Source organism: Cherax quadricarinatus, unplaced genomic scaffold, assembly GCF_038502225.1.
Source record: "Cherax quadricarinatus isolate ZL_2023a unplaced genomic scaffold, ASM3850222v1 Contig748, whole genome shotgun sequence".
Classification (NCBI taxonomy): domain Eukaryota; kingdom Metazoa; phylum Arthropoda; class Malacostraca; order Decapoda; family Parastacidae; genus Cherax; species Cherax quadricarinatus.
Window position 1 is genome coordinate 118632 of NW_027195774.1, and position 17140 is coordinate 135771.

The 17140-nt window shown below is 39.7% G+C and overlaps 1 protein-coding gene across 1 annotated transcript; it reads left to right on the forward strand.

Moving 5' to 3' along the window:
• Positions 1–6654: 6654 nt before the first annotated feature.
• On the forward strand, positions 6655–16235 carry LOC128705560 (peroxisome assembly protein 12-B; the record flags this gene model as incomplete). Its single annotated transcript, XM_070080639.1, is given in 3 exon segments — positions 6655–7490; positions 9222–9330; positions 16033–16235. Coding segments are annotated over 3 exon segments (432 nt in total), but the record flags the coding sequence as incomplete, so codon positions are not given.
• Between the last annotated feature and the right edge of the window lie 905 nt (positions 16236–17140).

A 17140-nucleotide genomic window follows, 5' to 3' on the forward strand; every position in this document is an offset into this window, starting at 1 on the left:
CCACCCTTAACACCATTATGAATGAGGAGCTGATTAAAATATCGACTTGGATGACAGCCAACAAACTTACGCTTAACACTGACAAAACTTACTATATTATGTTTGGTAGCAGAGCATGAGATGCACAAATTAACATTAAGATTGACAACACTCTAATTACCAGAAATAATGGGGGAAAATTCTTAGGCTTATACCTTGACAATAACCTGAATTTCAGCACCCATATCCAGCATATAGCCAAAAAAGTATCCAAAACGGTTGGGATCCTCTCCAAGATACGATACTACGTGCCGCAAAATGCCCTTCTCACACTATACCACTCACTTATTTATCCATACCTCACCTATGCTATTTGTGCTTGGGGATCAACAGCAGCAACACACCTAAAGCCAATAATAACCCAACAAAAAGCTGCAGTAAGAATAATCACTAAATCCCATCCCTGGCAGCACACCCCCCCACTCTTCAAAGATCTAAACTTACTCCCAGTTCAGTACATCCACACTTACTACTGTGCAATCTATATTACCTGGAGTTTACCTGGAGAGAGTTTCGGGGGTCAACGCCCCCGCGGCCCGGTCTGTGACCAGGCCTCCTGGTGGATCAGTGCCTGATCAACCAGGCTGTTGCTGCTGGCTGCACGCAAACCAACGTACGAGCCACAGCCCGGCTGATCAGGAACTGACTTTAGGTGCTTGTCCAGTGCCAGCTTGAAGACTGCCAGGGGTCTGTTGGTAATCCCCCTTATGTGTGCTGGGAGGCAGTTGAACAGTCTCGGGCCCCTGACACTTATTGTATGGTCTCTTAACGTGCTAGTGACACCCCTGCTTTTCATTGGGGGGATGGTGCATCGTCTGCCAAGTCTTTTGCTTTCGTAGTGAGTGATTTTCGTGTGCAAGTTCGGTACTAGTCCCTCTAGGATTTTCCAGGTGTATATAATCATGTATCTCTCCCTCCTGCGTTCCAAGGAATACAGGTTTAGAAACCTCAAGCGCTCCCAGTAATTGAGGTGTTTTATCTCCGTTATGCGCGCCGTGAAAGTTCTCTGTACATTTTCTAGGTCGGCAATTTCACCTGCCTTGAAAGGTGCTGTTAGAGTGCAGCAATATTCCAGCCTAGATAGAACAAGTGACCTGAAGAGTGTCATCATGGGCTTGGCCTCCCTAGTTTTGAAGGTTCTCATTATCCATCCTGTCATTTTTTCTAGCAGATGCGATTGATACAATGTTATGGTCCTTGAAGTTGAGATCCTCCGACATAATCACTCCCAGGTCTTTGACGTTGGTGTTTCGCTCTATTTTGTGGCCAGAATTTGTTTTGTACTCTGATGAAGATTTAATTTCCTCATGTTTACCATATCTGAGTAATTGAAATTTCTCATCGTTGAACTTCATATTGTTTTCTGCAGCCCACTGAAAGATTTGGTTGATGTCCGCCTGGAGCCTTGCAGTGTCTGCAATGGAAGACACTGTCATGCAGATTCGGGTGTCATCTGCAAAGGAAGACACAGGGCCTTAAACTCTAATATCAACCTTGACCTTAAACGCTTTCTTGATAGTTGTGACAGAACCCACAGGCATAACACCAGAAACAAACATCTCTACGACATTCCCCGTGTCCGACTAAACCTTTACAAAAATTCAATGTATGTCAAAGGCCCTAAAATCTGGAATACCCTACCTGAGAACTCTAGAAATGCAGACACATTCATCACCTTCAAAACTACCATTAGAAAACATCTTATCTCCCTGATACACCCCGTCAACTAACTTCACGAATACCACCTGGTGGTTCACACTTACACTCGCACACTCATTTGACCATAAACAGAAATATTAATCTCAGTCTTAATATAATGAATCCTGTGATACTCCAATACTGAAACTATATACTGTGCCAAAACAAAAGCATTCACACTGCTAAACTCACAAAATAGTATTTAGTCACTTAGCCATAATACCAACTTACCTCATAATTTGTAATATTTTACATTTAAGAATAAAACTAAGTATGCCCGAAATGCCTAGCCATGCTAAGCGTTCTAGTGGTACACTCTGTAATCTCAATTTTACTACATGTTAAACCAAACAATAACCAAATTTCTGTAAACTCAGCATTGTAATCCTTATAGAGAATAAACTTTGAATTTGAATTTGAATTTGAATGTGTAAAGAACCTGGGATAACCCAAAAAAGTCAGAGTGACTTATTTCCATTGGGGTCCTTTTATCTTATTATAATATAAAAGATATACTATTTTTATTAACATTATTATATAAAGGAGATAATATCTTATTATTATACTATAAAGGAGATATACTAGGAATAAAGAAATATTACACGTGTGTTAGCTAAAAAGTAGAAAATCATTCCCCTCCTTTTCTGTAGCTACATTCATCAGACACCTTTTGTCACTCTTCTTGAACTGGTTCATGCTATGACTGGCTTTGACATGTGCAGGCAGTCTGTTCCATTCCTTTATTGCTGTACAATAAAAGGTGTTTGACGCCTGGCCACTGACTGTGGGTACTACAAAGTTGTGCTCTCTCCCCCTAGTACTATGATTGCTCTCTCCCCCTAGTACTATGATTGCTGCGGTTCCCAGCCTTGACAAAATTGGCAGCAAGATATTCTGGACATTGTTTGTGAGCAATTTTATAAACTTGATTTAGCTTCAGTTGTTTTACTCTGTCTTCAACATTCAGCATATCGAACTGCTGTAATTCATCCTGGCTACATTCTCTCTTGGACGCAGGTCCAGGATGAATCTTGCCATTTTATTCTGGGTGATTTGCAGTCTATCTTTCATTTTTTTTTGTCAAGGCATAGTACCATGAAGAGCAAGCGTAATCCACAAGATATTGTATATGGGCTAGACATAGTGTCCTGCGAGCCACTGTAGGTAGACTTGGATGGAAATAAATGGTATCAAATACCGACACAGTGGAAATATAAACACATATGCAGTATAATGTGATCCTTTATTGACAACGTTTCACCCACACAGTGGGCTTTTTCAAGTCACTGTGTGACTTGAAAAAGCCCACTGTGTGGGTGAAACGTTGTCAATAAAGGATCACATTATACTGCAGGTAGACTTGGAGTTTACCTGGAGAGGGTTTCGGGGGTCAACGCCCCCGCGGCCCTGTCTGAGACCAGCCCTCATGGTGGATCAGGGTCTGATCAACCAGGCTGTTACTGCTGGCCGCACACAAGCTGACGTACGAACCACAGCCCGGTTGGTCAGGAACTGACTTTAGGTGCCTGTCCAATGCCTTCTTGAAGACAGCCAGGGGTCTATTGGTAGTCCCCCTTATGTATCCTGGGAGGCAATTGAACAGTCTTGAGCCCCGGACACTTACTGTGTTGTCTCTCAGTGTACTCGTGGCGCCCCTGCTTTTCATCGGGGGTATGTTGCATCTCCTGCCGACTCTTTTGCTTTCACAGGGAGTGTTTTTCGTGTGCAGGTTTCGTACCAATTCCTCCAGAACCTTCCAAGTGTATATTGTTATGTATCTCTCTCGCCTGCATTTGAGGGAATACAGATCAAGGATTTTCAACCGTTCCCAGTAGTTTAGGTGCCTTATCGCACTTATGTGTGCCGTGAAATTTCTTTGTACACTCTCCAGGTCTGCAATGTCGCCAGCCTTGAAGGGGGCCGTTAGTGTACAGCAGTATTCCAGCCTAGAGAGAACAAGCGATTTGAAGAGAATCATCACGGGCTTGGCGTCCCTAGTTTTGAAGGTTCTCATTATCCATCCTATCATTTTCCTTGCGGATGAGATAGATACATTGTTGTGATCTTTGAAGGCGAGACTCTTTGACATTATCACTCCCAGGTCCTTCACATTACTTTTCCGCTGTATTGTATGGTTAGAATTTGTGGTATACCCTGACACCCTGTGCTTGTCTGTAGAGGAACTTCAGTCTGGTATTCTCACTCTGCTGGGCTTGGCGAGGGAGGTCTACCTGGTCTATTTGGTAATTTACAGTTTCTGTTTCTATTTACAAAGAGACTCTTGTTCCCTTTTCTTTCATCGACAGATTTTTTTAGATTAGATTTTGCCACCGAAGTGGCTAGTTTATTGTGCACCCCATATCCATCCTGTGGACGGTAGCGCGAGAGCATATGGATACACAAAAGGCCTAGGAACTAGGCCCCAAAGGGTTAACAGGAATACATATGGATTTATATCTACATATCTATAGTTCACTTATCTGTTACAAGCAAATTTAGGAAATTTGCTTAGTATATCTGGTATCTTATTTTCATTAATAAGATATCTTGACATGTCACATAGGTTATTATACTGTCTGTCTCTGTATTCCTCAATGAGTGGACAATTAAGCACATAGTGTTCAAGAGAGTGACCATATGCCTGATCACATAATTTACATTTAGTTTGATCATCATCTGTGTGTCTCCCAAACTGCCAGAAGTACTTGTAACCAAGCCTAAGCCTGGCCACTACAACATCAGTCAGTCTGTTCACATTGCAAGTTGCTCCATAAACATACTTATCTACGTTCATGTTATCATAGTGGGTTATAGATCTACTCAGGCTTCTAACTGCATTCCTATAACAATCATTTTCATTATTTACTTCTCTCCTAATATTATTCCTAATGCTAGACACAGTTATGCCAAAGTTATATTCTACATTCTCCTTCTGGGTACTCTTCTTGGCTAACATATCAACTTTATCATGAAGGAGTAATCCAATGTGTGATGGGATCCATAGCAATTGTACATTAATTCCTTTCTCCCTAATTTTTGAGTATCTATACCTGGCTTCTCCAATGAGCATGTTGTTGGAGTCATTATATGAGTCAAGAGCCTTCAATGATGACATAGAATCAGTAATGATGACAGAGTCAAGCTCAGTGTCATATGTTAGCTTTAGCGCCATTAGGATTGCAAACAATTCAGTTTGCAGTGTAGACGCCCAGTTGTTAATTCTTATGCCTAACTCAACAAATTTATTATCGTTCTTAACTAGGGAGGTGGCAACAAGAGCAGATGCAGCCCTGCCAGAAGACTCCTGTTTAGATCCATCAGTGTATATAACTTGTGATAACTTATTACTACCAGCTAGGTGAGAAATTTCTTCTTGAGCAGTTGCTCTAACAAGAGATTTAAGGAAGGGATTACTAGCAATGAGCTTCTTGGGAGGGACTTGTAGGTATGTGATATTAAATGAACACATCTTCCATGGAGGGGTGAAATGCTCTTGTTGCCTACAGTGTGTGTGTATGAGTTTGTGTGTGTGTGTGTGTGTGTGTGTGTGTGTGTGTGTGTGTGTGTGTGTGTGTGTGTGTGTGTGTGTGTGTGTGTGTGTGTGTGTTTATGTGTGTGTGTGTATGAATTTGTATGTGTGTGTGTGTGTGTGTGTGAGAGAGAGAGAGACTCAGCAATCAACATTTGCACCAATAACTCACTACAGTTGTGACCGGGAGTGGAAGTGTGAATTGCTCATTACTCTAAAATTTGTTCATGATTGCAGCCATGTATAAACGTAAGTAACCATTCTTACAGTATTCATTACCTTTGTAACTTGTGAGTTCATTACCTTTGTAACTTGTGAGTTCATTACCTTGTACCTAGTTCAGCCATCAAAACTTTGGAGCCCGGTCCCTGGACCCATTGTGTACCTTTGTAATCTGTAAATACCTTTGTAACTTGTCATGATTGTGAGTAGACCTACCTGGAGTTCATTACCTTTGTAAATTGTGAGTTCATTACCTTTGTAAATTGTGAATTCATTACCTCTGTAACTTGCTCAGCTATCAAAACTTTGAGGCCCAGTCCCTGGACCAATTATGTACCTCTGTAATCTTTTGACTACCGCCCACAGGATGGGTATGGGGTGCATAATAAACATATTAAACAAACAACAACATGCCTACAGTGATACACTTCATGCAGGTTATAAAACTTGATGCAATTGCACGTTTTCACAATCCATTTAGATCTGTGTGTATTTACCTCTAGACACTTGGTAAGATTCACTGTGACAGTGTCTGGTTAGTTTCTCAACATTCTAATACCGAGTACAGTGTTAATTTCAACAATCCTATCACTGATACTAGAAATACCAAGCTCCTTCCTCATGTTAAGAACTTTTGTAGATCTGGGACAGCCAAGAATAATCCTGAGAGCTTCATTTTGCATTAACTCCAAGGGTCGGAGAGGACTTTCTCTAGCTAATATCAACATGGGAGCAGCATAATCAATTAAGGACCTAACATAGGCTATGTACATCATTCTCACGATTCTCACATTAGCACCATAGTTGGGACTGTAGCCAGCAACAGCTTTGAGAGCATTTAGCCTAGCTTTACATTTCTTGTTTAGTTGTGGTATAGTGGATTTGTTAAAGGGTACATCTACACCAAGATATCTGTAAGTTTTAACGTAGCTAATGATTTCACCCTGCAAATAGATGGGTGGGGGATGTCGTTTGCTTGTTAATATCTTTGCTTAAGAGGAAGATATTATGAGGCCTAGTCGATTAAATTCATCGACATGTTTGGGCAATTTCTCATTTTTCTGAATGTCGGGAGGCAGGAAGAGATACGGCGTAAGCTGTCAGTGGCCCTTTCAACCCCAACAAGAATAAGAAGTGGCCCTAAACACCCTAACAGTAGACAACAACTGCGACTTCTGTGCCAGCGCTCGTCGGGTGCGGATGTCTTTCTCGCCTGAGTGTCCGTGATAAATTTCCCCCGTTCTCTCTGGGACGCTTGTCCTCATCTATTTTGTCCCTCGGGCACATTACAGGAGGGGCACCCGGTCCTGTAACCTCCGTGGCCTGGTGGCTAAATCTCCCGCTTCACACACGGATGGCCCGGGATCGATTCCCGGCGGGTGGAAACATTTCGGCACTTTTCCTTACACCTGTTGTCATGTTCACCTAGCAGCAAATAGGTACCTGGGTGTTAGTCGACTGGTGTGGGTCGCACCCTGGGGGACAAGATTGAGGACAGTCCTCGATGACGCACTGACTTTCTTGGGTTATCCTGGGTGGCTAACCCTTCGGGGTTAAAAATCCGAACGAAATCTTCTCTTATCGGTTTACTTTCAGCCATGTTTCCACTTTGAGGATAATTCTCAAACGGTTTTCGGTGGGAAACCGGTTACTGAACTCAGGTGGCGGTGTGGGCCTCACACTGCTGGTGCTTGACAAGGAGGTCCACCGGATCTAGTTGGAAACTTCAGGTTTATATTTCTATTTACAAAGGAACTCTTTTTTCCTTTATCTTTCATCGCCCAGCTTTGGGAAACAAATCATCACCGAACATCGGGAAGTCGGGTTCGATACTGTGTAAGCCGTCAGGGGCCCTGATAAACCCAACAAACAAACAAAAACAATGGCTGAGTTTGGGGCTCATATTACCGTCACAGCGAGGACACGTCCCTCGATATTTGACGTTGTGGCTCAGGATGGTCTTATGTCCACCCTACAACCGGCTGTGACACATGTCATGAAGGTGATACTCTCAGTTGATGTTAAATAACTGTTGCTCAGTGGTAGTGCCTGTGGCTTTAGACCCACAGGAACCGGGTTTAATCTATATATGACTGAGTAAAAGACAAGCTTTGCTTAGGTTGTATGTGTACGATTTTACGTTGGACATGTCTCGTCACACCTGCTGCCCTTGTTTACCAAGCAGTAAGTAGGTACCTGGATGTTAGTTTTCTGTTGTGGGTCGCAGCCTGTAGAACCTGATTAACATTTGTTGCCCCAAATGCTCTGCATAACCAGGGGCTTCCTATACAATATGCTAAGTTTGTATCGTGTACTTTTTAGAAATAAAGATTATTATTATTATTATTATTATTATTATTATTATTAGTAGTAGTAGTAGTAGTAGTAGTAGTAGTAGTAGTATAGGTTAGCCTCAAAATTTTGACTGATTTTCATTGGGGGTTTTCAACTTATTTTTCTATTGAGCAACTCTCTCTACATCTGATGCTATATGACTCAGTCTGTTAAATCTTGATTAGTGCATTTTTGTTAGGATCATGAGAAAACAATCTCATTGTTAAGATGTAACAGGCTCTGCCTCCTGCTGCTTCAACTAACCTGTCTTTGTTATACTATAAGTCACCTTGTGCATATGCTGTACTTTTCTCAAGATTGAGGGACTAAACACATTGACTCCAGGTTGAGGGACTGATTACCTCTAGCTCCTCCTCATTTTATGCCTTTCTATGTTTTGGACTGATGAAGCCACTGGCTGGTGAAACGTTTCAGTAATAAAGATTCCCAAATGTTGCACAAGTGTCTCATTCTTCAACTTGTCGTTTTTTTAAACCATTTACACTATGTCTACATCCTCTTGTAGCCTGCAGCTGTGTTCGTCCGTTTGTATCCAATATTTTAACATCTACAAACAATATGATGTAAGAGTTCACCCCTCTTTGCAGGTACATTATTTTACATACACCAGGAACATTATGGAGGTCTTCCACAGATCTCTGGGAGACACTGCTAGTTACATTCACTAATCCTAACTCATCACTAATGTGACCCTGGTCTCCTGTTGTTTAGGCGCATTACTATTTTCCAAAATCTACACTGGTACAGTATGTTACCTTGGTTTTTTGTATCTAGTTTGTGCAGTATTGCTCTTAGATTCATGGAGAATCACTAAACCCTTAAAAGTGCCTGGAAAATGGGTAGCAATGAGGTTTGATCATTGGAAGGGAGAGGTAGCTTCAGTTATTTGGATCAAGATAGCTGTACCAACATAAAGGCATTCCTTGAAGGAAGTTTGTGCACTATAGAAGGCTTATGTGTGGTGTTATATTGTACCACAGGTTTTCTTACAGTCTGGGAAGATGCAGTCCACCCAACCTCTTCTGTTTAATTCCCATTTCTCTGAAGTTTGTCAGGCATGACTTCCCAGTTAAAAGCCATATTGTTTAAGGAATTTTGCATTTTCTAAATGTTCCATCTCTTTTTTTTTTCTTTTTCTTTTCATCTTCCATTACATTGCACAGTGAGCTTATCAGGAACACTTGTTGGTAGTTTCAGGGGCCCTCCTTTCTTGAATTTTGGTATTTATAGTACTGTATTACATTTAGTGTTGTCTAAGTGTAATATAAAATCTAAATATAAAGGGAATTGGTAATCATGAATTCCTACATCATTCATGAGAATATAAAGAGAGGATGTTGATAATCATTTTAAATATCTCTAAATGTGTATGTTTCAGGTGGTAGCGGAAAGCAATCCTGAGAAATACGAGTGGTGTTTGAAATATTCCAGTGAAATATTTGCAGCATTTAATCTTATTTTACAGCATCACTACTTATCAAATTATGGTGAGTAAATTTATTTTATACAGGTCCGCCAACACAAATCTAGCAATCAAACATTCGGTTCCATCAGTTATTCAGCACTAATTTTGGCTAGCATAATTTCAAATTTCCAGGGTTGCCACAGAAACCTGTTGGTACTGTTTGGTGGTGCTACTTATTTATTTTTATTTATTTATTATTTATTTTTTTTTATTTATTTATTTATTTTTTATTTGGACATAATACATAGTTGTACAAAGAAATATAGTGATTGGGTGTATAGTGAAACCTCAAATTTCGAGCGTATCACTTATCGAACTCGTCGAAAATAGAATGTTTTTTTCGAACTAACTTTGTCCCTATTATCGAACTCGCCCCTATTTTCGAATCATCGGGTACCGGACCTGTCCGGCAGCCCGTTCTGTCCGTATCCTCACGCAGGCACCGTGAGCCAGTCTGGTTTTGTTGATGCTTGAGAGAACACTAACCTGCGCTCTCATTCAAACATTTTATTTCATTGTGTTTAGGGCTTGTGGGACTGTGAAATAAGCTACAGTGGGCCCAAAGAAACTTGCTAGTGGTACCCCTGTGGTAAAGAAAGTGAGAAACACCATAGATGTGAAGAAGGTAATAAAACAGAAGTGGAATGATGTCCAAATGTTTGTGGAGAAGTATCACCCTGAGCAAGCTGAAACAAGCCATTTTTGCAACAAGTTCAGTGACAGAACCATGTCCCATTTTAGGGAAATCTTAAAGAGGCACCAGAAACAGAGGACTGTGGACAGTTATTTTGCGAGACAAGGGTCGAGTGACTCAAACTGGTCCTAGTGGCATCAAAAGACAGAGAAGGGAAGTAACCCCAGAGAGGGCTTTGATATCTGAAGTCCTCATGGAGGGGGATTCTCCTTCCAAACACTAACCCTAACTCCCTCTCTCCTCCTCCCTATCTTCCAGATGCCATCACCAATCTTCAATAAAGGTAAGTAAAATGTTATTTTATACCTGGAGTTTACCTGGAGAGAGTTCCGGGGGTCAACGCCCCCGCGGCCCGGTCTGTGACCAGGCCTCCTGGTGGATCAGAGCCTGATCAACCAGGCTGTTGCTGCTGGCTGCACGCAAACCAACGTACGAGCCACAGCCCGGCTGATCCGGAACTGACTTTAGGTGCTTGTCCAGTGCCAGCTTGAAGACTGCCAGGGGTCTGTTGGTAATCCCAACATAATTGAACACTATATTTGTTGTATGTAAAACTATAATTAATCTCTATAATTTTTTTTTTTTTTTAAATATTTTTGGATTTCTGGAATGGATTAATTGTATTTCCATTATTTCTTATGGGAGATATTGCTTCGCTTTTCAGACTTTTCGAATTTAGAACTAAGTCCTGGAACAGATTAGGTTCGATATTTGAGGTTCCACTGTACATGCCAAAAGCCCCTTGTATGCAGAGCATTATGGGCAGGCTTTAAATTAACTTAAGATTAAATAAGCAGTGATATATTCAGTGGTAAAAATTACAGTAAACAAATTACAACATGAAGTACAAATGAGTATTTCAAATAAGAAGCATTAAAGTTGTACAAATTTGTAGCATAACAATATATAATATAATCCGATCAAATCGAATAAAATTAATGATTTGTAGTGCAGAAACAGGTCATATGGTCATTTGATGAGTTACTGTGCATTCAAGAGAATGGAATATTCTATTTGGTAATGTAATTAAAAGCACATAGTTTGATAGGGTCATAGGTTATACATTTATGAGATACAATTATTCAATATTTATTTAGTTGTGGGTGAGTAAGTGGTTTATAAGAAGAGTCTTGAATTGATAAACAGACAGTATTTCTTTTATATTCACAGGTAATGAATTCCAGATATTTGGGCCTTTTATGTGCATTAAGTTTTTACAGTGTGAGATGGACACGGGGATCATCAAAGAGTGATCTGTGCCTTGTGTTATGGTCATGTGTTCTGTTGAGGTTGGTAAGGAGAAGTTTGAGGGGAGAGTTTATATCCGAGTTTAGCATTCTATGTATGTAGTAGGCACAATAATAAGTATGGATGTTTTGTACGGTGAGTAAGTTTAGAGAAGATATTGGTGGAGTATGCTGCCTGGAGTGGGAATTTGTTATCATTCTGAGTGCAGCCTTTTGCTGGGTAATTAATGGTGTGATATGATTTATTGTTGTTGAGCCCCATGCACAAATTCCATAGGTGAGATATGGGTAAATGAGTGAGTGATATAGGGCCAGGAGGGCTGATTGTGGAACATAGTACCATATCTTCGATAGTATGCCTACGGTCTTGGAGATTTTCTTGGGAATTTGTTATACAGTACTTGTGTTTGAAATTTGAGTGTATTATCAAGGTGGATTCCTAAGAATTTTCCCTCTGTGAGCTTTGTGATAGGTGATCTGTTTATCATTATGTTAAGTGGAACATCTGTAGTTCTGTTTCCAAACTGAATGAAGTAGGTTTTGTCAGTATTGAGAGTAAGTTTGTTGATCATCATCCAGGTAGATATTTTCTGTAATTCGGTATTTACAGTATTGGCTAGTATAACTGGGCTTGGGTGAGAGAAGACGTATGTAGTGTCATCTGCAAATAGTGTGGGTTCGAGTAGTTGCTATGCATTTCGTAGGTCGTTTATGTAAATGAGAAGGAGAAGAGGGCCAAGGACACTTCCCTGTGGGACACCAACTGTAATTGACTGTGTGGAAGAGTTTGCTCCATTTGTGTACACATATTGGCTTCTGTTGCTAAGGTATGACTTTAGGTAGTTGAGTGAGTGCCCTCTTATACCATAGTGAGATAATTTTATGTGCAACAAATCATGGTCAACTGTATCAAAAGCTTTACGTAAATCAATGAAGATCCCCACTGGGACTTCTTTTTTCTCGAGTGCAGTGTATATTTGTTCTAGCATGTGTATAATAACATCATTCATATTTTTATTAGGCCTGAACCCAAACTGGCAGGGGTTGAGTATGTTGTGGGAGATGAGGTAGGAATAAATTCGCTCATGAATTAATTTTTCAAAGATTTTAGAGAGAGGGTGTAAGTTGGATATTGTCCTATAGTTATTCAAGTCTGCTTGATCTCCTCCTTACTGCACAAGTCATTCCAATTTCTTTTTCTTCATTTATTGTTATAACCTGCTTACTTTTAGCCCTAGCCATGGTTCCAACAAATAAAAGAAACGCTTCTCATTGTGTAAAGCACATACACAGTAAATTGTCCATAAAAGAAAAGGTGTGGCTTCGATGCCACTGTCGGTTGCCATGAGCTCAGTCTCGAGATGCAGGAGAATATGCTTTATTATTACACTAATATCAACACTACGGCTTATTTGCCTATTATAGTTGATCTAATATGACATAATAAACAATATAAATAACATAAAAACATGTTAAATACTCCAAAATGAATATTTGACATAATACCAAGCAGTTCGACAGAGGTATGAAGAGGATGTGGGATACAAGTACCATTCTCCTATCCCTGTCTTGGGGGCTTATATTAGAGAGAATAGGGTATAGCACAGAGCTAACTGTGATATACACTCATAGTGCACCATAAAACTGAAACAAAAAAGCTATTTTCTCTACATAGATTATCATACATAGCAGCATATGTGTAGAGAACCTTGGATAACCCATGAAAGTTAGACAAAGTGACTTATTTCTAGTACCTGGCTTGGGCTTGCCATATATGATTTTTGGTAAATAATTTTTTTTTCTCGGTTGTTTGTTGGGCTATCTTATTGAAACTTGGGCAATGTATGATGGAAAGATACTTCTTAATGTACACAAAAAAATGAAAAAAAATCGGATGATAAATAACGGAGTTCACTTCTCAGACATTAGCCGCCCCTTAGCGGTATATTTTTGTATGGTTTTTATGGTTGTATTCTCATTTTTTTGGTCTCATTTGATAGAATGGAAGATATATTTTAGTAATAGATATGATTTTGATTGGTTTCACAACGAAAAGTACTGTACCTTGAAATTGAAAGTAGCGGAAATGTTTGATTTTTGCCAATGTTCAGTGAACTTTCTTGTGTAAGTCAAGTTGGTTAACTTTATCAAGTGTATTCTAACCTAACCACTCTGTAATCTGGCAAACTCAATAATCCGGCATATTACAGGTCCCAATGATGCCGGATTTGTGATGGTGGACCTGTATTTATCTAATTTAAAACCTTTGATAATTTTAATAAATAACAAAAAGGCACAGTGTGACTTTGTCAATGGTCCAAGTCGGACCGAAACGTCGTCATAAGCTTCTGTCTTTTATGTGCGGGTTATTTGTGTATCTTTGATAATATTTCCAGTAACTTTTATACTTCACTATCTCGGCTTTATATACTAGTACATATACATTGCCCTTCTTTTATAATTTAATAAATCATTCTTTTATTCTAATCATAGGCTTCCATCACTAAAATTTTAAAATTTTTCTCTACAGTGTATCAGGTACTTTACACAGATCCATACCTTCACTGAAGTTATAGTTATCTCGTGCGAGTTTAACTTTTATGTATTTTTATTTGGCTACTTGTGTATATTTTTTTTTATAATGTACAACTGAACACTGGACAGTTTTTTTTATATACAGTACCTCAGTTCTTCAGGTGTTATCGGAAAACTTTACAATTTATTGCATATTGTAAGTGTTAAAGTCTGGCTGATGTTGGAGCAGGTCAGTAAATGTAAAATACATTTTTTTTTTTTTTGTATTCTCATTACAAATATATGTAGTGCATTGCTTTGGTTGTAAATTTTGTGTGCTACATGTAATCTTCTCTGCTCTGACATTTTGGGGGGTGAATCCAGTTGGAGTTTTTTCACACCTATTCCTACCTAATACTGCCCAGGTGTGAGCACCTGCCCAGTTCCCGTCATCACCTTTATTTTATCATTTCAACGCCTAACTTCTTCACTTGTGATGGACTATTATTTGACCAACACCCCTTTGTCCAGCGCCTGGGTAGTTTTACAAATATTACCTAAATCTGCATTCACAGTTTTCTTCATGTCTTTCTCTGAGAATAATGCTCATTCTGCATGTTCCACCGACATAACTTGTAGGATCTACAAGCCTTGTATCAATTATTCGCTGTCTGACTTGTATTTTTCCATGGAGGATGAACTCTTCATTAGCCTCTCTTCTGGCAGTTCTTCATTTGTGCTTCCAGAATCCTCTCTCTCTCCCTCACTGTCTCTATGGGTCAATGCCCTATTTCCTTGAGCTATGGAGCCACTACAACATGGCCACAGAGCATCTTCTCTTTCTCAATACTGCTCTCTCTACGATCCTGTTTGTGCACAAAAATTTGGTGAAGCAGTTTTGTTCTTTGATTTCTTGAAACACTGGTCTAGCTCCCAGAACCAGATTGTGCTTGACCCTACACTTGCCAGGAGCTTTCAGATCAGGGCCTCTTTTAATGCCTCCTTTGGTCTGGTATCATAGATGTACTATACAGTACTTGTCACTTAGCATTGTGTATGGCATTTGAAATGATGTTGAGGTAGGATGTTGCCCATCTGCTATTGTCTTTGGCAATTTTGAGCTCACAGACTCTCCTCAACTACATTCTGTTGCATTTGGGGACAACTTTGACCAGTACCAGGGTCCAGACCTGGCAGTACCTTCTGTGGCCATTCCACCCATTGTTTGTCAGAAACACTTTTGTCTTCAGTACTTTGGTTCTCTTATCAGCTTTCTTTGGGGATTTTTATTGACATCACCAAGGTTTGATGAGCCTCTCCTTGTTCATTATCAGGAACTGAGTCTGGGGTCACCCCTCGGCCAAGTTTGGGGACCTTCTTTCCCCAGGCTCCTTTAGGTCTTCAACAGTTTCTGGAGCATGTTGAAATATTTATCAATGTTAGCCTAAATATATCGTAGAGAGGATGGAAAGAAATAGAATGACAAAGGGTGTATGAATCTGGGATAGAAGGAATGGTTGGAGGGAGGAAGGGGGAATAAAATAGGCTTTGAGTTTTAGGGGCCTGAGTGCATTAGAGGGGTGAATGGAGAAAAGTGTTTTTTAATTGCCGTGTTATTGGAGTGTGAGCAAGGTAATTTTATGAAGGGTTTCATTGTAACCATTTAGCTAGACTTCAGTTCTGAAGGAGGAAGAGTAGTGCCTATACTTTGAAGGAGTGGGAATGTTGCAGTTGGAGAGTAATCTGAATTGTGATGTTAGCACATTTCTGGTAAGACAGTGACTGAATGAATGATGGCAAATGTGTTTTCTTTGGGATACTCTGCCTTGGTAGGGAACATCCATTAAGGTTAAAAATAAAAAGTCGTGCATATGAAAATGCTCTTTGCCTAGTGTGTGTGTGTGTGTGTGTGTGTGTGTGTGTGTGTGTGTGTGTGTGTGTGTGTGTGTGTGTGTGTGTGTGTGTGTTACTTAGCTCCTGGTCCTGCCAGGTGTGTGTGTGACTCAGCTCCTGGCCCCACCAGGCATGTGTGTGTGTGTGTGTGTCTTTTTGTACATTTTTCAATCGTGGAACTTTTTCTCCTGGTAGACGGACATCTCTTGTTAAGTCTGACATTTATGTATCCACTATAAAAGAAATTGGGATATGTTTTATTATTGTATTCAATCTCTGCCTTTTTTCACTCAACTCTCATGTCATTACTTTGAATGTACATTTATTTTTTTTTTGATATGTAAATTCACATTAAATTTCCTTATTCTTTATACAGGTGGATCATTTGCTGAAAATTTTTATGACCTCAAGAGAATCCAGTTGAAAGGAGAGAGGCATCTGAAGCCACTAAGTATTTCTCATGAAGCATATATCAAGTCATTGTTAACACTTGTGGCCTTCCCATATCTGTGGAGTCACCTGGACAATGTTTATCAGGATGTGAAAGAGAAGGAGGCTGATAATAGACTGTCAGAGGAGGTAGGATCATTATCAAGATGTGAAAAAAGAAGGATGCTCATAATACTATCAGAGGAGGTAGGATCATTATCAGGAAGTGCAAGAGGATGCTGATGATACTGTCAGACGAGGGAAAATTATAATAAGTATGTGAAACCTCATGAGGGAAGTTACCTGATGCCACTGAGTGGCTCTTTGATTCAAGGTATTGGACCTGTTCTTCCCTTCCTTGGATTGAACCTGATTACCTCCCATTTTTCCAGGCGCTGCATGATGCCTACAGGTTTAGTCCTTGCTTTTAAATATAAAAATAATAATAATCAGAATGTAAGAAAGAAGGATGTTAATATGAAACTAACTTGGTCACTCATTTTGAATCTATGTAATGAGCCTTTGCTGCCATTGCATATTTCTGTTGTTATGTCTTTAGCTTTTCAAATAATGTGATTACCTGCTTCTGTATTTAAGAATTGAAAGGATAGTGTACTGGTTTTAAGGTTCAATCTATATGCTTCAGTCTTACTATATTGCCCATTAGTTTTTTTACGCCTTATAATAATTTCGTAGTTTTAGGTCGTGGACCAGGCCACGGGGGTGTTGACCCCTGGAACACCCTCCACGTATCACTGACTGAGCATGAGCTTTAAGTGTAGTCTCTTGTGGAAGATTCATACAGACTGTTAAAGAAACTATGCTGTTAACTTTACAAATGGAAATTTTTTCTCCATCTTCAAATCTTCGCAAAATATCCAATTTGACACATAGTACATACTGTAATTGCATTCGTCTTTGCCTTTGGACCCTGGGATGTCTTTATTGCTCACTAGCAGTTTGGTACTCATCTTGCCTAGTATTAAATGTAAAAATAATAATAGTAATACAGTGGTACCTCAAGTTACGAACAGCTCCCAACTTGACCAATTATG